This window comes from Dendrobates tinctorius, unplaced genomic scaffold (assembly GCF_039654945.1).
Source record: "Dendrobates tinctorius isolate UK_male_01 unplaced genomic scaffold, ASM3965494v1 ptg000126l, whole genome shotgun sequence".
Classification (NCBI taxonomy): Eukaryota; Metazoa; Chordata; class Amphibia; order Anura; family Dendrobatidae; genus Dendrobates; species Dendrobates tinctorius.
In genome coordinates this window covers 23,580,040-23,603,917 of record NW_027361794.1, presented here as the reverse complement: position 1 = coordinate 23,603,917, position 23,878 = coordinate 23,580,040, and the positions used below count along the sequence as shown (strand labels likewise).

At 43.8% G+C, this 23,878-nt stretch overlaps 1 protein-coding gene across 1 annotated transcript in view; it reads left to right on the top strand.

The window, feature by feature from the left end:
* The window catches only part of LOC141047178 (uncharacterized), an 86,111-nt gene extending 62,485 nt beyond the window's left edge, over nt 1-23,626 (top strand). The window contains exons 7-9 of the mRNA XM_073542133.1: nt 11,805-11,823; nt 11,934-12,032; nt 22,358-23,626. Of these exons, the coding sequence (XP_073398234.1) occupies nt 11,805-11,823; nt 11,934-12,032; nt 22,358-23,295 (1,056 nt within the window). The 3' untranslated portion in view covers nt 23,296-23,626. The remainder of the gene's footprint in view (nt 1-11,804; nt 11,824-11,933; nt 12,033-22,357) is intronic.
* Nucleotides 23,627-23,878: the final 252 nt, after the last annotated feature.

The following is a 23,878-nucleotide window of genomic DNA, read 5'->3' as shown; positions in this document are numbered from 1 at the left end:
ACCCTAAATGTTATTGTGCAATTTGTCCTGAGTACGCTGATACCCCACATGTGGGGGTAAACCACTATTTGGGCGCATGGCAGAGCTCGGACACCATTTTGTAAACTAGACCCCCCAAGGAACTTATCTAGATGTGTGGTGAGCACTTTGAACCCCCCAGTGCTTCACAGAAGTTTATAACGTCCGGGCGTGAAAATAAAAAATTTGTATTTTTTCCACAAACATGATCTATTAGTCACCATTTTTTTATTTTCCCAAGGGTACCAGGAGAAATTGGACCCCGAAAGTTGTTGTCAAATTTGTCCTGAGTATGCTGATACCCCATATGTGGGAGAAAACTACTGTATGGGCACACGTCGATGCTCGAAAGGGAAGTAGTGACGTTTTGGAATGCAGACTTTGATGGAATGGTCTGCGGGTGTCATGTTGCCTTGGGAGAGCCCCTAATGTACCTAAACAGTGGAAACCCCCCACAAATGACCCCATTTTGAAAACTAGACCCCCTAAGGAACTTATCTAGATGTGAGGTGAGCACTTTGAACCCCCAAAGGCTTCACAGAAGTTTATAATGCCAGGGCATGAAAATAAAGAAATCGTATTTTTTCCACAAACATGATCAATTAGTCCCCAATTTTTTTATTTTCCCAAGGGTAACAGGAGAAATTGAACCCCAAAAGTTGTTGCCCAATTTGCCCTGAGTACGCTGACACCCCATATGTGGGAGAAAACTACTGTATGGGCACACGTCAGGGCTCGGAAGGGAAGTAGTGACGTTTTGGAATGCAGACTTTGATGGAATGGTCTGCGGGTGTCATGTGTGTTTGGAGACCCCCTGATGTACCTAAACTATTGAAACTCCCCACAAGTGACCCCATTTTGGACACTAGACCCCCCACAGAACTTATCTAGATGTGTGGTGAGCACTTTGAACCCCCAAGTGCTTCACAGAAGTTTATAATGCTCGGATGTGAAAATATAAAAATCATTTTTTTTCCACAAAAATTATATTTTTGCCCCCAATTTTTTATTTTCCTAAGGGTAATTTGTCCTGAGTAGGCTGATACCCTACATGTGGGGGTAAAACACTGTTTGGGCGCATGGCAGAGCTTGGAAGGGAAGGAGCACCATTTGACTTTTTCAACTCAGAATTGGCTGGAATTGAGATCAGACGCCATGTTGCATTTGGAGAGCCCCTGATGTGCCCAAACAGTGGAAATCCCCAATGCTAACTCCAACCCGAACCCCAACACACCCCTAACCCTAATCTCAGCCCTAACCCTAACCTTAACCCTAGCCCTAACCCTAGCCCTAACCCTAGCCCTAACCCTAGCCCTAACCCTAATGGAAAAATGGAAATAAATACATTTTTTTTATTTTATTATTTTTCCCTAACTAAGGGGGTGATAACGGGGGGTTTGATTTACTATTTATGGCGGTTTTTTATTTTTGGCAGCTGTCGCATGCTATAAGACGCTTTTTATTGAAAAAATAGTTTTTGCATCACCACATATTGAGAGCTATAATTTTTCCGTATTTTGACCCACCGAGTCATGTGAGGTCTTATTTTTTGCGGGACGAGTTGACGTTTTTATTGGTACCATTTTCGGGCACGTGACATTTTTTGATCGCTTTTTATTCCGATTTTTGGGACGCAGAATGAACAAAAACCAGCGTTTCATGAATTTCTTTTGGGGGGGTGCGTTTACACCATTCCGCGTGCGATAAAATTGATAAAGCAGTTTTATTCTTCGGGTCAGTACAGTTACAGCGATACCTCATTTAGGTCGTTTTTTTTATGTTTTGTCGGTTTTACGCAATGAAAACTATTTTATATAAAAAATAATTATTTTTGCATCGCTTTATTCTGCGAGCTATAACTTTTTTATTTTTTCGCTGATGATGCTGTCTGGCAGCTCATTTTTTGCGGGACAAGATGACGTTTTCAGCGGTACCATGGATATTTATATGCGTCTTTTTGATCACGCGTTATTACACATTTTGTTTGGCAGTATGAAAATAAATAATTATTTTTTGCTTTGTTTTTATTTTTATTTTTTAAGGGGTTCGCTAAAGGGGTTAACTAATGGGACAGTTTTATAGGGCGGATCGTTATGGACGCGGCGATACCTAATATGTGTACTTTTATTGTTTTTTTTTATTATTTCCAAAAAATGGATTTATTTGGGGGAATATTTTTTTCTTTTTTCTAATTTATTTGGCGATTTTTTTAAATTTATTTTAAAACTTTTTTTTATTTTTTTTTAACTTTATTAAATAGTCCCAGGTGGGACATCACTGTCCTGTGACAGATCGCTGATCTGTCACATCACAGATCACTGTGACAGATCAGCGATCTGTCACAGGCACTGCAGAAGGCTTCCTCATGCCTGCGCTTTGCAGGCACTGAGGAAGCCAGCTTCCTGCAGGCCCCCGAAGGCCTCCGTCGCCATCTTGGATTCGGGGCCCTGCAGGAAAGGAGCCCCCCGCAGCAGCGCTGCACATTGCGCTGCCGTGGGGGGCTCAGGGAAGCACGGAGGGAGCCCCCTCCCTGCTGATGCTTCCCTTTAACCCCCCGGTACACCGCGATCATGTTTGATCGCGGTGTGCAAGGGGTTAACGTGTCGGGGACGGTCCGTGACCGCCCCTGACACATTGTGCTCACCACGTGGGCGCCACTGATCGCGGTAGACGTACTATCCCGTCCATGGGCATAGGGGCCCGGGTCCCATGGACGGGATAGTACGTCTGATGTCAGGAAGGGGTTAAAGTAAGATTTATATGATACCGTTACCTGCTCAGATCTATAAACTACAAAGCCAAATAACAGCGTACGTAGAATGTGCTGACAGTGTTCAGAAGGGAAGGAGCGCCATTTAGCTATTTGAATAAAGATCTTGCTGAAATAGTTTGCAGACACAATTAGTGATGAGCGAGTATACTCGTTGCTCGGGTGTCCTCCAAGTATTTTGGCGTACTCGGAGATCTAGTTTTCGTCATCTCAGCTGCATGATTTGTGACTTGTAGACAGGACAAATACATGTGGGAATTCCCTAACAAACAGGCATTACCACATGTATTCAAGCTGTCTAGCAGTCGCAAATCATGCAGCTGAGACGACAAAAACTAAATCTCCGAGCACACCAAAATACTTGGAGGACATCCGAGCAATGAGTATACTCGCTCATCAAAAGATATCCACCATGAACATGCTTGGCACTACCTTCTCTGCTTTACATATCCCAAGGATTGCTTTCCTCATCGCCCTTTAACACCGTTACATGGACCTAGACTTACACAGGGACCCCTAGGCTTGGACCATGGTGTTACCTGCTATTCCGTGGTGTTAGATGGCAAGAAGAATAGTCAGGTAGCTGGGTCAGACCCAGAAGGACAGAATACAGAATCAGAAGACACAAGAGTTGTCAGTAAACGGGCCACGGTCACAGCAGAAAACAAATACACAAGCCGGGAGCTGAGCACAGAGGACTGAACCAGAGGAGAACAACGCTGTATCTGGCAGATTCCGGCCATGTGCTTTGGGCTTTAGTAGGGTGTGGTACTTTCCAATTGGCTGAAGTAGGGAGCAGATTACTCCAGCTGGACAGCAGGAACAGATCCCAGATGAGATTAGACACACTATATGCAGAAGCCCTAATATAACTAAATGAGGCTGGTTTCACATTTGCGTTTTTTTGCGCTGGAAAAAACGCATACGTGCGCATGCGTTTTTTCCCCTATATTTAACATGGGTGCGCTTACGTGCGCATTGGCATACGCACATATGCGTTTTTTGTGCGCTGCATTTTCTGGGGTGTGCGATTTTAATTTCAAGATGCAACATGTTGCATTTTTTGGTCCGACCAACTGCTTAAAAAGAAACGCATGCGCACGTTTTGCGCAAAAATTGACCATTATGGCCTATGGATGAGCATACGTGCGCATTGGCAAGCGCATGTATGCTTTTTTTGGCGCATGCGTTTTTTTTGGTGTCCACTAGTTAGACTAGTTATAAAATTCCCAACCTAAAAAAAGGCTATATAAAGGAGGTGTCTGCCAACACTGTACCACAACTATACAGACACACTGGAGAGCAGAAATTCTGCAAGAAACGAACCCATCTTCAATCCCAGCTTCAGCGTCAAGAATGTGAGTATTATTACATATAATAATGTATGCCTGTCCTTTTAAATTGTATATGTACTAATGCGTTTTATTATTTTTACATGCAGTATGTCTTCGGAATCTGAATATTCCCCATCCCGGCAGGAACTGGCGCAAGCAGACCGTGAGGTGATTATTTTCGTGCGTTTGGTAAGTATATCTGCTGCTTCTCCAAATCTCTTACGTTTTTTTTTTTTTTTCAGACATCGTCATCTTCTGCGGACGTGACTACTGAGGGCGAACAGCAGGAGCAGCCAAGCCAAGTCCCGGTGGTGATACGTAATGTAAGTATCAAATTATTTGTGATGTTCTTTATTTTTTATCTTCTATATTTCCTCTTTTCTGTATCTCTTTTATAACTTTTTATTCACTCAAAATTCGAATATTCTAATGAATGTGTTTTGTCTAGGTTCCACAACGAGATGAAGACGTTTGCCTGGATAATGAGCAGCTTATCCGCCTGGTCCAGGAGCGTGGTCCGTTGTGGGACAGCTGTGACCGGCTGTACAAGGACAATGTGGTGACCCGGCGGCTATGGAATGAGGTGGCCGCAGCATTGATGGATGGCTGGGACAGCGCCACTGCAGCCTCCAAAAGGGCGTTTTACCTGCTCTGTTATGCTGCAGTGACTAAATGTCATGGGAAGCCTAGGTAACTTTAGGCTGAAACCCTGGGGCCCCTGCGGTGTCCCTCAGACTAGGGGAAACCCTGTCTGTCCCTCAACCCAGGGTTTATACTGAAGGTGTGCCTGCCTGGGCCTCCACCCTGTCCTTGTCTCCTGTCCAGCCCTAAGCTGAACCCACCACCCTCCACCCAGTGAGGAGACCAAACACCAGACCCCACAAATAAGTATGGACAGGGATAACGGAAATACACTACACCGCGTACACACAGGGGAATACAGTAATGTGCAAGGGCAACCAAATAATACAACACAGGGAGGCAAAATGGCAACAATGGAATATACTACTCCAGCAACCGTATGCTCCTTAGACCACCACTCCAGACCGGTATCGCTTAGCACATGGCAAGAGCTATAGTAGGCGACGCCCATAGTCACACAGGGCAATTTAAAGACAGAGGGCGTGGCTAAGCCCTCAGCCAGAATGACAACCTGGTTAACCCAATCCAAGCCGGATCGGAAGACCAACCAGCGCCGCTGAGAACCATGTGGTAGGATGGGGTATTACCGCTGTCTGCCGGACACCCTGGTGCGAACAGTATCCGACATGACAGTACCCCGCCTTCTACGAGGGACCCCAGGAACCTCACAATGTCGAGGACCCGGCTTGTCCGGATGGCGGCGATGAAACACTGTAATCAGTCGGTCCGCATGTATGTCCGAGGCCGGCACCCAAGTCCTCTTCTCAGGACCATAGCCACGCCAGTGGACCAAGTACTGTAGAGTGCGACGCACTACCCGAGAGTCAACCACCTTGGACACCTCAAACTCCAATGTGCCATCCACCAAGATGGGAGGTGGTGGCACGGGAGAAACATCAACAGCACCCACGACTTTCTTAAGTAACGCCTTGTGAAACACATTGTATCTTGTATACGGCAGGTAACTCTAAATGAAATGCCACAGGGTTAATAATTGCGGAGAATGATCCTAAAAGGACCAATGAACCTGGGCCCCAACTTAAGCGATGGTATTTTGAGTTTGATGTTCCTTGTAGACAACCACACCCAATCACCCACACACAGGTCCGGACCAGGCACACGTCTACCGTCAGCCACACGTTTATACCTAGAACCTACATTCAGCAAGCGCTGCTTTACTCTCCTCCAAACGGATGACAATTGTGCTCCCAACTGGTCCTCCTCAGGGACACCTGCAGAGCTCCCTTGGCGCAAGGTACAGAATTGGGGATGTTGACCATAAACACAAAAGAAAGGAGATTCCCCAGACGATTCCTGATAATGATTGTTTATCGCGAATTCAGCCAGAGGAAGAAACGCCGACCACTCTTCCTGATTGTCAGACACAAAACAGCGTAAGTATTGTTCTAGGTTTTGGTTCATACGCTCAGTATGCCCATTTGACTGAAAGCCGATGAATGAGACAATTTAATCCCTAGGCGTGAACAAAAAGCTCTCCAAAATTTTGCCACAAATTGTGTACCTCTATCAGATACAATGTCAGATGGGACACCATGAAGTCTGACCACCTCGCGAATAAATACCTGAGCAAGGGTCTTCGCATTGGGCAAAGATGGCAAAGCAACGAAATGCGACATTTTAGAGAACTGATCAACTATTACCAGAATGACCGTGTTCCCAGCCGAGGAGGGCAAATCCGTAATGAAATCCATGGAAATCTCAGTCCATGGCTTACTGGGCACACAGAGAGGATGCAATGTGCCAGCAGGACGGGAGCGTGGTGTCTTGGCCCGTGCGCACGTGGTACAGGCTGACACATATGAGGCCACGTCCTGCCGGATTTTGGGCCACCAAAAACGACGTGATACAAGTTCCAGAGTGCCCTTAACTCCTGGGTGACCTGCCAGGACAGTATCGTGATGTTCCCCTAACACTTTTAAGCGTAGGTGTAGTGGCACAAACGATTTATTAGGAGGCAGATCTGGCGGTACCTCCTCCTGAGCATCAGCAATCTCTGCCTCAACCTCTGTCGTGAGAGCCGAGACCACAACTCCCTTTTGGAGTATAGGCACCGGATCCTCATGTGGCTCTCCACCCGGGAAACATCTGGACAAGGTATCCGCCTTAGTATTCTTAGAACCTGGTCGGTGTGTCACAAAAAAATTGAACCGGGTGAAGAATAGCGCCCAGCGAGCCTGTCTGGGTGACAGGCGTTTAGCAGACTCTAAATAAAGCAGATTCTTATGGTCTGTTATAACAGTAATATGATGGACAGCCCCCTCCAAGAAGTGTCGCCATTCCTCAAATGCCAACTTGATGGCCAACAATTCCCTGTTACCAAAATCGTAATTACGCTCGGCCAGCGACAGTTTCTTGGAGAAGTAGGCACACGGATGCAATTCGCCCAAGGATGGACCCTGAGACAGTACCGCCCACACACCAACCTCTGATGCATCCACCTCCACGGTAAATGGTAGGGAGACATCAGGCTGAACCAAGATGGGAGCTGAAGCAAAACTGTTTTTGAGGAATTCAAACGCGCGCACAGCAGCCTCAGACCAGTCAAAAAAATTGGTACCTTTTTTCGTCATGTCGGTGAGCGGGTTAGCAATCATAGAAAAATTCTTAATAAATTTCCTATAATAGTTGGAAAAACCCAGGAATCGCTGAAGAGCCTTGAGATTATCAGGCCGTTCCCACTGCAGCACCGCTTGCACCTTAGCGGTGTCCATTTTAAACCCTGAGGTGGAAATTACATAACCCAAAAAAGGTAATTCTTGGACGACAAATACACATTTCTCAAGCTTGGCATAGAGCTTGTTTTCCCTGAGCAACTTCAACACCTGCCTAACATGCTCTATGTGTGCATCACGGTCGCGTGAGTAAATAAGACTGTCATCAAGGTATATAATAACAAATTTCCCCAAGAGATGAGAAAAGACATCATTTATGAAATGTTGAAATACTGCTGGCGCGCTCGTCAACCCAAATGGTATCACCAAATTCTCAAAATGACCCTCAGGGGTATTAAATGCCGTCTTCCATTCATCCCCTTGACGGACTCTTATGAGATTGTACGCCCCCCTGAGGTCAAGCTTGGAAAACCATTTGGCACCAGACACCTGGTTGAACAAATCGGGTATCAGTGGCATCGGGTAGGGGTCATGAACCGTAATCTGGTTGAGTTCCCTGAAATCCAGACGCGGGCGTAATCCGCCATCTTTCTTCTTGACAAAGAAGAACCCCGCCGCCAATGGAGATGATGAAGGCCTGATGTGCCCTTTGCTTAGACTTTCTGCAATGTATTCTTTGAAAGCTTGCCTCTTAGGACCTGAGATATTAAACATCCTGGCTTTTGGTAACTTGGCCCCCGGTTTTAACCTAATAGCACAGTCATAGGGTCGGTGCGGTGGCAGCTCTGAACAACCTCTTTCAGAAAATACATCAGCAAAGTCCAGCAGTGGCTCCGGGATGCTGGGAGTCACAGCGGAGATACACGTGGCCAGACAACTCTCCTAGCAGTATCTGCTCCACTGAATTATGTCCTGGGTTTTCCAATCAATCACCGGATTGTGCATAGACAACCATGGAAACCCCAGAACTATCAGCAGGTAAATTACTGAGCACCTTACATGTTACCCGCTCAGAGTGTAGGACCCCAATGTGGAGTTTTACATCAGCCACAAACTCTTTAATCTCCCCTTGTGAGCGAGGGGAGGCATTGATGGTAACCACCCGGATAGGATTAGGCAGCGTCTCCACCTTAAATCCCGCAGTACGCGCAAACTTTTCATCAATGAGATTAGCGGCTGAACCACTATCTACAAATACAGTAATCGACAGCTCTTGGCCCCCGATAACTACCTTGGCAGGGAGCATACACTGGGAGACCACCACGGAGGATATGCAAAGGCTCAGACTAGACTCCTCCAAACCCTCTGAGCCTAGCAGTTTTCCGCCGGCATGTCTTTCTTAGGTACCAGGGGGCAAGCATTAATAAAATGTCCTTTTTTGCCACAAAAAAAACAGACCCCTTGCTTTCTGGGCAAGGGACATTTATGCTTGTTATTATGTGTATGTGATATACCAGCAATCTGCATAGGTTCCACGGATTCACCTGGGGCGACCTCACCAGAGACTGCCCCTCCCCCCACAGGCTATGTCTCCTGCGACCTCTGACGAAAACGGCGATCAATGCGTACAACAAGTACCATAGCAGCCTCCAGAGAGGCGGGAGTCTCATACATTAGCAGAGTTTGTTTAACCCTTCCAGAAACCCCATGCAAAAATTGACTCCTTAGTGCAGGGTCATTCCATTGAGTGTCCACAGCCCAGCGACGAAATTCCGTACAATAATCCTCCGCCAGTCGCTCACCCTGGAGTAGAGAGTGTATTTTAAACTCTGCTAACTCCAGTCTGTCAGGATCGTCATAGATTAAACCCAGAGCAGAAAAAAAAGGTCTGCAGACTCAAATGCTGGTGAATCAGAAGGTAGTGAAAACGCCCATGCTTGTGGGTCACCACCCAGCAAGGAAACTACCAAGCCCACACGCTGAGCCTCATTTCCTGAGGAGAGAGGACGCATGCGAAAATACAATTTGCAGGATTCACGAAATACAACGAACTTACAGCGATCACCAGAGAATCATTCAGGGAGAGGTAACTTAGGTTCAGCTGCCCTGACTGCTGCCTCAGTTTGCACAGCAGGAACTGAGAGGCCTTGTTGCTGGACCGCCCCCCTCAGTTCAGTGACCTGAATGGACAGAGCCTCCAGCTGCTTGGTTATGGAGACTATAGGATCCATGGTAAATAATCCTCTTTTTTTTTTCTTTTTTTTTTTGGGCCGACTATAATGTCATGGGAAGCCTAGGTAACTTTAGGCTGAAACCCCGGGGCCCCTGCGGTGTCCCTCAGACTAGGGGAAACCCTGTCTGACCCTCAACCCAGGGTTTACACTGAAGGTGTGCCTGCCTGTGCCTCCACCCTGTCCTTGTCTCCTGTCCAGCCCTAAGCTGAACCCACCACCCTCCACCCAGTGAGGAGACCAAACACCAGACCCCACAAATAAGTATGGACAGGGATAACGGAAATGCACCACACCGCGTACATACAGGGGAATACAGTAATGTGCAAGGGCAACCAAATAATACAACACAGGGAGGCAAAATGGCAACAATGGAATATACTACACCAGCAACCGTATGCTCCTTAGACCACCACTCCAGACCGGTATCGCTTAGCACAAGGCAAGAGCTATAGTCGGCGACGCCCATAGTCACACAGGGCAATTTAAAGACAGAGGGCGTGGCTAAGCCCTCAGCCAGAATGACAACCTGGTTAACCCAATCCAAGCCGGATCGAAAGACCAACCAGCACCGCTGAGAACCATGTGGTAGGATGGGGTTTTTCCGCTATCTGCCGGACACCCTGGTGCGAACAGTGTCCGACATGACACTATTGTCCTTGATGGCACTGTTGGGTTTCGGGCTAGATATATTCTAGCAGGAAACCCAACAGTGTCATCTTGCTCAACAGTGACTGCTTTGGGTATTGTATTGCTGTATTTTGCCGCTGTGACTATTGTCCTTGATGGCACTGTTGGGTTTTGGGCTAGATATATTCTAGCAGGAAACCCAACAGTGTCATCTGGCTCAACAGTGACTGCTTTGGGTATTGTATTGCTGTATTTTGCCGCTGTGACTATTGTCCTTGATGGCACTGTTGGGTTTCGGGCTAGATATATTCTAGCAGGAAACCCAACAGTGTCATCTGGCTCAACAGTGACTGCTTTGGGTATTGTATTGCTGTATTTTGCCGCTGTGACTATTGTCCTTGATGGCACTGTTGGGTTTCGGGCTAGATATATTCTAGCAGGAAACCCAACAGTGTCATCTGGCTCAACAGTGACTGCTTTGGGTATTGTATTGCTGTATTGTGCCGCTGTGACTATTGTCCTTGAAGGCACTGGTGGGTTTTGGGCTAGATATATTCTAGCAGGAAACCCAACAGTGTCATCTGGCTCAACAGTGAATGCTTTGGGTATTGTATTGCTGTATTTTGCCGCTGTGACTATTGTCCTTGATGGCACTGTTGGGTTTCGGGCTAGATATATTCTAGCAGGAAACCCAACAGTGTCATCTGGCTCAACAGTGACTGCTTTGGGTATTGTATTGCTGTATTTTGCCGCTGTGACTATTGTCCTTGATGGCACTGTTGGGTTTCGGGCTAGATATATTCTAGCAGGAAACCCAACAGTGTCATCTGGCTCAACAGTGACTGCTTTGGGTATTGTATTGCTGTATTTTGCCGCTGTGACTATTGTCCTTGATGGCACTGTTGGGTTTCGGGCTAGATATATTCTAGCAGGAAACCCAACAGTGTCATCTGGCTCAACAGTGACTGCTTTGGGTATTGTATTGCTGTATTTTGCCGCTGTGACTATTGTCCTTGATGGCACTGTTGGGTTTCGGGCTAGATATATTCTAGCAGGAAACCCAACAGTGTCATCTGGCTCAACAGTGACTGCTTTGGGTATTGTATTGCTGTATTGTGCCGCTATGACTATTGTCCTTGATGGCACTGTTGGGTTTTGGGCTAGATATATTCTAGCAGGAAACCCAACAGTGTCATCTGGCTCAACAGTGAATGCTTTGGGTATTGTATTGCTGTATTTTGCCGCTGTGACTATTGTTCTTGATGGCACTGTTGGGTTTCGGGCTAGATATATTCTAGCAGGAAACCCAACAGTGTCATCTGGCTCAACAGTGACTGCTTTGGGTATTGTATTGCTGTATTGTGCCACTGTGACTATTGTCCTTGATGGCACTGTTGGGTTTAGTGATAGCATATGTCGTGCATGAAACACAATTGTTCATGTTGTTGGTTTGTTTTTCCAACAGTGGACAAAGTCCGAACACGTTGGCGCTCGATCAAGGACCGCTTCAACAGTGATGTTCGTGCTGAGGGCCAGGTTCGCAGTGGATCTGCGTCAAGGACAAGAACAAGATACCGTCACTATCACGCGTTGCAGTTCCTAAGTCCGGTCCTTGCCACCAGATCGTAAGTATTATAATTTTTGGGTTTTTATTTATATTAATCTGTGTTTTTCTAATCCACAGCTGATGCTTCTTGTAAAGGCATGATAGTAATGATTTTCCTTTCTTCCACAGCACCTGGAGCAGCACCCTGCAACCTGGCCCTGGAGCGGTCCTTCATCGGACGTCCTCTGACCTGTCCCAGCCATCCGACAGCCAGGAAGCACCTTGCAGGTCAGCCACACAGACAGCTAGTGACCAGGAAGCTGGTCCATCAGGTGTTCCCCTGTCCCAGGTCTCTGCCACTGGTTATGCAGGCACTACCTGCCAGCGGCAGAGGGCCTTGGACAGGAATGTCTTGCCTGAGTTTATGCACTTGAGCGAGGCCTTTAATGCCAGCCTCAAGTCGCTGTCCGACAGATAGGAAAACGGTTTTTCACTCATGGAACGTGGTTTTAACCACATGCAACACCACTTCCTTTCTGTCGAACAGCGCCTTGACCGTCTGGAGGCCGACCTCAACAGACCAGCGCACCATTTTTTTAGTAAGATTGAAAAGGGCATGGCGGAACACCTTAGTCCTGAGCAACAGCTGATTGTGCTGCAGGCCTGCAACAATGCTTTCTTGCAGGCTATGCAGCATAATCGGTATGGGCAGCAGTCAGTGGTGTCATTTCCACCTGTGCCACCATTGACTCGCTTCACCTCACTACCGACTTGTGCTGCATACCACTGCACGGACACCTCTATTCAAAGCCAGGACACCCACCATTACACCACCACAAGTCTGAGTGCAGCTGGTCACTTCACCAACACCACCATGGCAAGCGCTGCTCCTGTCTGGAGCACCACCGCCACCCCCATGCATGCTTGGAGCACAGCCACCACTACGCAAATGTGGAACAGCCCTGCCACAAACACTACAACATGTAGTAGCCCTGCCACCACCACTCCGCAAACCTGGACCATCACTGCCGCCACCAGTCCTCCTGCAAGGACGAGCACTGCCACTGCCACCACAGAGCATCAGCAGCTGCAGCAGCAGCCACAGCAGCAGCCACAGCAGCAGCAGCCACAGCAGCAGCAGCCACAGCAGCAGATGGGGGACCCACATTCGTTATTTGCTCTAAGTTCAATGCGCCAACAATCAAGGCGGGCATTGGGCCCAAATAGGTCCAGGCAGAAAAGTTTGTGTAAACAAGCACTTCGGACCAATGTACCTGAACCTCTTTCATCTCCTCAACCTTTTCTACTTCAAGTCCCATAACTGGACTCCCTTCCCCCACAAGTTTTGTTGCCCCTTCCCCTAGAACACCTTCTTCAACTGTAAGTTCTGCATCTTCCCTGCATACCCCCAACTTGCAACCATCTACCCCCAAACGCAGAAAAAAATAAAGTTTTGTTTAATTTTTCTGTTTCAAAATAAATTCAAATTTCTGGTTCACCATAAGTTTGATTAATGTTTTTGGCGCCGCTCACACACACTGCACCGTACACACAATGCGACTTTAACTTTGCAAGGTGTCATAAAAAATGTTTGGAGGATTGGCTGTTTTTACCATCCTCATTTCACTTACTGTGATTCTAGGCAAGGGGGATTATTGATATACCTTGTAATTAACAACATACTCTTGTGTGTTGAATCCACTCATGGGTAAAATACACATCATATGTTAAATACCAAGGCCTAGTATAGTCATACCAAGGCCTAGTATAATTGTTAAATACCAAGGCCTAGTATTATAACTAGAGTTTTAACGACTAGGATCTGGTTTTCGGGCCAAAAAAAGGCAAGTTTATTGCGAAACATTACCACAATGGGAAATAAAAGTTGGAATTGAGCTGATTACATTCATCCATTCAATGCAGACTTTTATTCCCCATTGACTTGCATTCGGGTTAGGTTTTGAACAAATCCTTTTTTAACACTAGTTGTACAAGTTTCATTTGAAAAAAATTTGGTTTCCTGAAACCCGATCCTACCAAAGTCGCTCAAATGTCATAATCATAACTATTTATCTATCAATCATGGCCTGGTTATATTGATCAATCATGGCCTGGTTAATACACATATCATATTTAACCTGCAGCTTTGCTTACGTACCAATATATTTCACGCAGACTAGCGATGCTGCATTTTAACTCATATGTGTATTTACCTGCCCAGGTGTGAGAACATCATGAATTCACAGGTATACATGGGAATTTTTTTATTTTATTGGAGTGTAAAAAGCATAGTGCACTCGGTACTGGTAGCAAATCAGGTTTTTTATTAACATTAACAAACAAAAACATTTACACCATTTCATCTTGCCAGTGCACCCGTCCTACATCAGAGACAAAGTAGACCGCAAATTGGTCCCTCATTTGGCCAACTTCAACGGATGACCTGAGAGGGTGCTGAGTGAATTCAGGCAATGGGTTAGGAGCATCATCATGGAGTTCAAAGGTCGGGTGCTCTTTAGCTATCACAAAATTATGTAGAACCACACAGGCCTTCACCACCTCATCGACTGTTTCAAGTTTAAGATTAATGGCTGTGCCGAGAATTCGCCATCTTGAGACAAGAATCCCAAAAGCACACTCGACAGTTCTTCTGGCCCTGGTCAGCCTGTAATTAAATATTTTTTTGGTGTGGTCCAAGTCCCGGCTGGAGTAGGGTTTCAATAGGTTTGCGCACATTTGAAAAGCCTCATCCCCAACCATTACAAAGGGCAGTGGCGGAGCTTCGGTGTGGGGAAGAGGCCGTGGCATAGGGAAATTAAATTGTTTGCCATACAACCTCCGGCCCATGTCTGAGTTTTTAAAAGCCTGTGAGTCATTACCATGGCCAAATGCTCCAATGTCCACTGCTACAAACATACATCCGGCATCCGGATGTTTTCCAGGTGCAAAAATTAAAGATGTGTCTGACAGGATATCAGGACTCTTCAGACCTACAGATGACTACCCATTCCTGCTACTACATGTGGGGACAAATGACACGGCAAGAAATGACCTGGAAACCATCTGCAGAGACTTTGAAGACTTAGGCAAGAAAGTGAAAGAACTGGGAACGCAGGTGGTCTTCTCTTCCATCCTCCCAGTGGATGGCCATGGAACAAGGAGGTGGAATAAGATTCTGCAGGTGAATAACTGGCTACGTCGATGGTGCCATCAGCAACGATTTGAATTTATGGATCACGGAGTGAATTACCTTTACGATGGACTACTTGCTAGAGATGGGGTGCACCTTACGAAGACTGGAAAACATGTATTTGGAAGTCGCCTTGCTACACTTGTAAGGAGAGCTTTAAACTAGAACAACATGGGAAGGGAAGCAAAAGACCAGAAAAAGCCATACACCTGACAAATGCTATTGAGAACTCTGCTATTAGAAGTGGAAAGGAAGAACAAAGACGAAAGAATCTAATTAATAAAAATATTGGAGAAAGAGAAACCAATCACAAACTATAATGTTTCTATACTAATGCACAAAGCATGGGCAACAAACAAGGAGAATTGGAACTACTAACACAGGAAAAGAAATATGATGTCATTGGAATCACTGAAACTTGGTGGGACAATACACATGATTGGAATACAAGACTAGAAGGATACAACTTATTTGCAAGAAACAGACTTGATAAACGAGGAGGAGGTGTTGCATTGTATGTTAGAAACGCGTATATCTGCACAGAGATTGAAGCTTCAGAGGGAAGAATACAAGGATAGAACAATGGAAAGGACACCATTGTAGGCATTTACTACAGGCCGCCTGTGCAAGCTGAAGATATGGATGAACTCTTTATGCATCAAATGGCCAAGTTCTCCAAAAAATATGACGTAGTTGTCATGGGAGATTTCAACTATCCAGACATTTGTTGGGAATCTCTCTCAGGCAAAACTAACAGGTCAAGGAAATTCTTATCCTCTCTTGCTGACAACTTTATCTTCCAAAAGGTAGGGGAGAAAACAAGGGGAACTGCTACCTTGGATCTAATCCTTATAAACAGGGAGGAAATGGTTGAGGAGGTAAAAGTGGCTGGGACCCTAGGAGGTAGTGACCATGCTATTTTAGAATTTTGGATAACTAGAGGAGGAAGACCTGTGAAGACTCAGACGTCAAGGTTAGATTTCAGAAAGGCAGATTTTAAGGGATTCAGAAAGAGAATTGGAGGGATCCAATGGCTGGATATCCTTAAAGACAAAAATGTCCAGGAAGGATGGGAAATTGTTATGATTGAGTCACCGAGGAGGAAAAAACAAAACACAAGCTCAGCCCAGAAAATCAGAGAGGTTGGAAATTAGCGGATTGCAGACCCCTAATCCTATCACACAACTAGCAGTAGCCGTGGAGCGTTCCCACGGTGATCCTAGACACCTCGTCACAGCCGGAGATCTAAATAAGCCTAAAGAGAGAAAAGGGAAAAACTGACTGCCCCAGAGCAGACCCCAAAGCAATAGGCAGCCCCCAACATATGACGGTGAAATAAGATGAAAACTCTAACACAGATAGAAAGATAGGTTGAGCAAACGATGGGGCCCAAGCTAACTAAAAAGGACAGGACAGAAAAGCTGCTGTCTGCAATCCGAGAAAGCCCTGCTAAAAATATTACCAACACAACTAATAAGCAAAAAGGATCCTGAAGTCACTAGACTTCAAACCCTATATCAGCACTCAGAATATTCTGAAAGCAGAGCAAAAGAGAACACTGATCAAGGAATAAGAATACAGCACATCCCCAGCCGGGGATGGCTGAACTCAAAAAACAAGGTAAACAAAACCAAAACTAATAAGTTCAATAGCAGAGCAAAAACTTATCTTTGAGAAGCAGAAATCAGACTGGTCTCCAAGAATCCAGCAGAGAAATCACCAGCCACTCAGAAGGGCGTCGGCTGCCTTATATCTAATCTGAAGTTCCTGTTACCCAGTCACAATCCACCTGATCAGGTGTTTGATTTCTTTCATCCAAATCAGCCTCACTACATTCCTTCACCAGAAGAGGGTGATCCTCGGACACAAACGGTGAATGTACAGATAAGCTCAATACAGAAAATCTTGAAAAATGAAATTCTCAAAGCACAATTGTTAACAATTCCGAAAAGACGGAAGAATAGGAAGCATTTAAGGAAACCAGGATGGATGAACACAGAACTTAAGCACATGCTAAAAAGGAAGAAAAAAATGTTTATAAAATGGAAAGAGGGAGGCATATCTAAAGAAGAATATAATGCTGCCTGCAAAACCTGCAGGGCACAAATCAGATTATCTAAAGCTGAAAATGAATTGAGGCTTGCAAGAGATGTCAAAAGCAATAATAAAGGATTTTGGGGATATGTCAAAAGGAAAAGAAAAGTCAAAGATGCTATAGGATTTTTACAGGATGAAAATGATGAAATGGTAAGACAGGATGTTGAGAAGGCCGAAATTTTAAATTCCTATTTTGCATCTGTTTTCTCTCAGAAAGGAAATGTAACATCAACTGTTCTTCACTGTCCTATTAAGGGAATAGAAGAATCCAGGATATCTATAAACAGAAAGAAAGTGAGGAAACACTTAGCTAACCTATATGAATTCAAGTCTCCAGGTCCAGATGAATTACACCCCAGAGTACTGAAGGAGATAGCAGAAGAAATTTTTGAACCCCTCTCCATAATCTTTGAAAATTCTTGGAGAACAGGAGAAGCCCCAGAAGACTGGAGAAGAGCAAATGTTGTTCCTATCTTCAAAAAGGGGAAGAAGGTGGACCCAGGCAACTCTAGGCCGGTGAGTCTGACTTCTATACCAGGAAAGATGTTTGAACAAATTATTAAACAACATGTATGTCAGTACCTGGATAAGAATGAAGTGATTAAACAGAGTCAGCATGGGTTTGTAACTAATAATAAGTCATGTCAGACTAACTTAATTTCCTTCTATGACGGAATCACTGATTGGATGGATCAAGGAAATGCTGTAGATATATTATATCTTGACTTCAGCAAAGCATTTGACAAAGTATCTCACACAATCCTTATTGAAAAAATGACTAAGTATGGAATGGACAAGGCAACTGTTAGGTGGATTCATAACTGGCTTAGTGATCGGACCAAAAGAGTGGTCGTAAATGGCTGCACATCCAGTTGGACGAAGGTCTCAAGTGGGGTACCACAGGGCTCTGTCCTGGGCCCTGTATTGTTCAACATCTTTATCAATGATTTAGATGAAGGAATTGAGGGTAAACTGATTAGATTTGCTGATGACAAAAAGCTAGGAGGGATAGCTAATACTAGAGAAGAGAGAGAGGATTCAAAAAGATATAAATAAACTGGAGAAGTGGGCAGCAACTAACAGAATGGTTTTTAATAGGTTAAAATGCAAAGTACTACATCTGGGCAATAAAAATGAAAAAAGCATATACAGAATGGGAGGAATAGGGCTAAGCAACAGCACATGTGAAAAAGACTTGGGTATACTAATAGATCACAAACTGAATATGAGTCAACAGTGTGATGCAGCAGCAAAAAAGGCAAATACAATTCTAGGATGTATTAACAGAAGCATACAGTCTAGATCACGTGAAATCATTATTTCCCTCTACTCCTCTTTGGTCAGACCTCATCTGGAATATTGTGTCCAGTTTTGGGCACCACATTTTAAAAAAGACATCAAGAAACTGGAGCAAGTTCAGAAAAGAGCGACCAGAATGGTGACCGGTTTGCAAACCCTGTCTTATGAGGAAAGATTGCAGGATTTGGGAATGTTTAGTTTGCAAAAGAGAAAACTGAGAGGAGACTTAATAGCAGTCTACAAATATCTAAAGGGCTGTCACATTGTAGAAGGATCAACTTTATTCTCATTTGCACAAGGAAAGACTAGAAGCAATGGGATGAAACTGAATGGGAGGAGACACAGATTAGATATTAGAAAAAACTTTTTGACAGTTAGAGTGATCAATGAGTGGAACAAGCTGCCACGAGAAGTTGTGACTTCTCCTTCAATGGAAGTCTTCAAACAGATGCTGGACAGACATCTGACTGGGATGATTTAGCGAATCCTGCTTTGAGCAAGGGGTTGGACCAAATGGCCCAGGAGGTCCCTTCCAACTCTACGATTCTATGATTCTATGATTCCGAAATGGCCATGAGTACTATTGAAAAGTACTTTTTGTAATTATAGTACTCAGATCCAGTCCTTTTGGGCTTGATTATCCGGATGTGTTTACCATCAACAGCTCCCAAACAGTTGGGGAAATTGCAGCCTGTCCAGAATTTGTCAGCAATTTCCATCCACTTTTCAGTGGTGGGCAGGGGCATAAATTCTGGACAAAGAACATTCCAGAGAGCCCGGCAGGTGTCCGCAACAATTCCAGACAAGGTAGAGATTCCAATACGGTACTGGAAGTGGAGTGAAGATAGGGTTTCTCCAGTCGCCAGGAATCTGCAAAACAGAGAAAGAATTAAAATTAATATTTCTGTATATGGTTTTGTAAAACTATAAAATAAAATATTAGTACATTCACGAAAAATAATTAGCCAAGATTTTGAATAGTACATGTAAAAAAAAAAACTATCAGACCCAACCACTTGGTTTTTAAAAATATTACGTACCGTAATGTCACCAGTAGCCGTTCCTCAGGAGGAATCGCACGACGGAACTGTGTGTCCTGTCTCCGTATGGATTCTTGGACACGACCAAGCAAATCCCTGAAGCTTTCTTGGGACATCCGGATATAATCTGTTAATTTCTCCGGGTTTGCCTGTAGCTCACTGTAGACGGTGTGGTATGCGCCATGGCTCTCCCGGAGTTCAACAATCGGATGTATCCACATACGCCACCGCTGCCGTCTTCACTGCCTCTCTCTCTTCCTTTGTTCATGGCAAGCAACTGCATACGCCTGAGCCATCGCGATGTCCAAATCCAAGTTGAAGTGAAAACTCTTCCAGCGCAGATCCATGTTGACACGAGAAAAATCAAGCAAATGTGAAGAATACTGTAGACATAGTCTATATATTAACATACCACACCGCCACTGATGTCCCATTGGTCGGGTGTGTTGGCAGATTGTTTTTTTTTTTTTTTTTGGGTGTGGACAAACAATCTTGAAAAAACGCATATGCACTAAAAACGCACTAAAAACGCATACAAACGCATAAAAACGCTGCGTTTTTTCCTGCATGCGCTTAAAAATGCTTGAAAAAAATGCAGCGTTTGTATGCGTTTTTTCCATGCGTTTTTATGCGCAAAAAACGCGCAGCAAGAAAACTCAAGTGTGAAAGTAGCCTGACAGAATAGTCAAAATCCCCATAAAGTGATTCCATTTTATAAATGAATTCACTGAGGGTTATAATCTATATACATGTGGTCAAAATTGTTGTTACCCCTCATTTAATGACAGAAAAACCCACAATGGTCACAGAAATGACTTGAATCTGACAAAAGTAATAATAAATAAAAAATCTATGAAAATGAACAAATGAAAGTCAGACATTGCTTTTCCACTATGCTTCTACAGATTTTTAAAAAAAAAAAATAAAATACATGAAATGGGCCTGGACAGAAATGATGGAACACCTGAAAATAATGTGACAAAAGGGACATGTTACATCATGGTGTGTCCACTAATTAGCATCACAGGTGTCTACAATCCTGGAATCAGTGAATGGCCTGTATAGAGGGCTACAGATACTCACTGTGCTGTTTGGTGACATGGGGTGTATCACACTCAACATGGACCAGAGGAAGCGAAGGAAAGAGATGTCTCAGATTAGAAAAAAAATTATAGACAAACATGTTACAGGTAAAAGTTAAAAGACCATCTCTAAGCAGCTAATGTTCTTGTGAGTACAGTTGCACATATTATTCAGGAATGTAAGCTCCACGGGACTGTAGCCAACATCCCTGGACGTGACCGCAAGAGGAAAATTGATGACAAATCAAAGAGACGGATAATATGAATGGTAACAAAAGAACCCAGAAAAACTCCTAAACATATTAAAGGTGCACTTCAAGCTCAATGAACATCAATTTCACATTGCACCATCCATCAGTATATGAGCCAAAGTGGACTTCATGGGAGACGACCAAGGAGGACACCATTGTTGAAAATAATCATAAAAAAGCCAGACTGGAATTTGTCAAACTACATGTTGACAAGCCACAACGCTTCTGGGAGAATGTCCTATGGACAGATGAGACAAAAATTGAACTTTTTGGCAAAGCACATCAGCTCTATGTCCTCAGACAGAAAAATGAAGCATATCACGAAAAGAAGACTGTCCCTACTGTGAAACATGGAGGAGGCTCTGTTATGCTCTGGGGCTGCTTTGCTGCATCTGGCACAGGGTTTCTAGAATGTGTGCAGGGAACAATGAAATCTCAAGACTGTCAAGGGATTCTAGAGAGAAATGTGCTGCTCAGTGTCAGAAAGCTTGGTCTCAGTCGCAGGTCATGGGTCTTGCTACAGGATAACAACACAAAACAGACAGCTAAAAACATGCAAGAATGGCTAAGAGGAAAACAATGGACTATTCTGAAGTGGTCTTCTATGAGCCCTGACCTAAATCCTATTGAGCATCTTTGGAAAGAGTTGAAACATGTCGTCTGGAAAATGCAACCTTCAAACATGAGACAGTTGCTCTTGAGGAGTGGGCCAAAATACCTGTCGAGAGGTGCAGAAGTCTCCTTGGCAGTTACAGAAATCGTTTGATTGCAGTGATTGCCTCAAAAGGTTGTGCAACAAAATATTTTAGTTAAGGGAACCATCATTTCTGTCCAGGCCTATTTCATGAGTTTTATTTTTTTAAATTCTGAGGAAGCATGGCTGAAAAGCAATGTCTGACTTTCATTTGTTAATTTTGATAGATTTTTTATTTATTATTACTTTTGTCAGATTCAAGTTATTTCTGTGACCATTGTGGGTTTTTCTGTCATCAAGCGAGAAGTACCAACAACTTTGACCACGTGTGTAGGAGGAGTGAATATTTTGACTCCACAGCCACTTTCCAGAAATGAATATGCAGTGGATGTTGGAGAGTGAAAATCACACATTTGCCATTTTCTTACCCAGCACATAGTGCCCAGATTGTGCTCCAGGAGACACACACCGCAAATTAAGCAGATTCTTCTCACTATAATATTACTAAATACAGGGATCCTAAATGTTGTTTGCGCACACTGCAAGACTCCGAAGTGAGAGCGGATTTTGCTGGATTGGTTTATGGAAACCTTGTTGCTTTTCAACAGCCTTTGAGCCACTAATAGTGTGGGAACCTCTGTTTTTCCATTGACAGATGATGGACCTGAGTGGGGACTTGTTTTTTGTGAGATGAGAATTGGTATTATTTTCGCCCACATAACATTGATTGGTTTCTTTTTATTCAATATTTGGGAGGCAGAATGAACAAACAGTTGAACACCGCACACTACTGGTTCATCCAACAAGGTTTTCTATTAGACTGTGAACTGTCATGGTCTTGATAAAAATAAATAAAGTTTTTTACATAACTTGCCATTTTTATGGACAGTGTAAGCAGAAATGTTCAAAAATATAAAACTGGGATATTTTATTAAAAATAATAATTGTATTTTATCTTAGCAGATGACTGTACCAGGAGATCAGAGGGACAGCTGACATCTTCAATTTTTAAATCTGATGATCTTGAGATCCTACAAGATACAACTGAAGTGATTGATATTACTCCAGATATACCATCATCCATTCACAGCAAAGATCTGTTATCTGATCCTATGAAACAGGTCCCATCTTCAGATTCATTACCGACTACTAAAGAAAATCAAAGTCACAAAAGAGGCAATAAAAAACAAACTGCTCCTACAGGAAAGAAGTCATTTTCATATTCAGACTGTGGGAAATATTTTACATGGAAATCACATTTTGTTAACCACATGAGAATTCACACAGGGGAGAAGCCTTTTTCCTGTTCAAAATGTGAGAAATGTTTTGCACGTAAATCACATTTTGTTACTCACCATAGAACACACACAGGGGAGAAGCCTTTTTCCTGTTCAGAATGTGGGAAATGTTTTAACCAGAAATCACATTTTGTTAATCACCAGAGAACTCACACAGGGGAGAAGCCTTTTTCCTGTTCAGAATGTGGGAAATGTTTTAGCAATAAATCAGATTGTGTTAATCACCATAGAACTCACACAGTGGAGAAGCCTTATTCTTGTTCAGAATGTGGGAAATGTTTTGCACGTAAATCACATTTTGTTACTCACCAAAGAACTCACACAGGGGAGAAGCCTTTTTCCTGTTCAGAATGTGGGAAATGTTTTAACAATAAATCAGATTGTGTTAAGCACCAGAGAATCCACACAGGAGAGAAGCCTTTTTCCTGTTCAGAATGTGGGAAATGTTTTAACAATAAATCAAATTGTGTTAAGCACCAGAGAATCCACACAGCAGAGAAGCCATATTCATGTTCAGAATGTGGGAAATGTTTTAAATGGAAAATAAGTCTTGATAGCCATCAAAGAACCCACACAGGGGAGAAGCCTTTTTCCTGTTAATGTGGGAAATGTTTTAACCAGAAAGTGCTTCTTGTTAGACATCAGAGCAGTCACACAGAGAAGCTTTTTTCATTTTCTTAATGTGGAAAATGTTTTACTTGGAAATCAGTTGTTAATAAACATCAGAGACTTCACATAGGGGAGAAGCCTTTTTTATGTTCATAGTGTTGGAATAATTTTAACCAAAACTGAATCTTCTTAAATGGGTTGTCTCTTGTCATTCCTCATGTTTGCTGACAAAAGGATAAAACTAAACTTTATTCCAAATGTAAAACTATACCCATAATTCACCCCCTGAAGGTTAGTCAGTAGGTGACTAATAGAAAAAACATGTACCCCACAGTTCAGTATATAGGGTGAGGTGACGTATACACACTCACTCTCCAAGCCTCTCATTTCTACGGGTTTCATCGTCCTCACCAAAGGCGACTCATCAGGAGACTATTTAATATTGACCTACATTCAAGCGAGACTAGACAAAAAAAACTAAAATCATGTATCATGTTATCCGAAACAGTCAGAAAACTAGCCCCATATTGGCAGATCCCAGACCTCAGACTATATACTGTGTAAGTTTATAAGC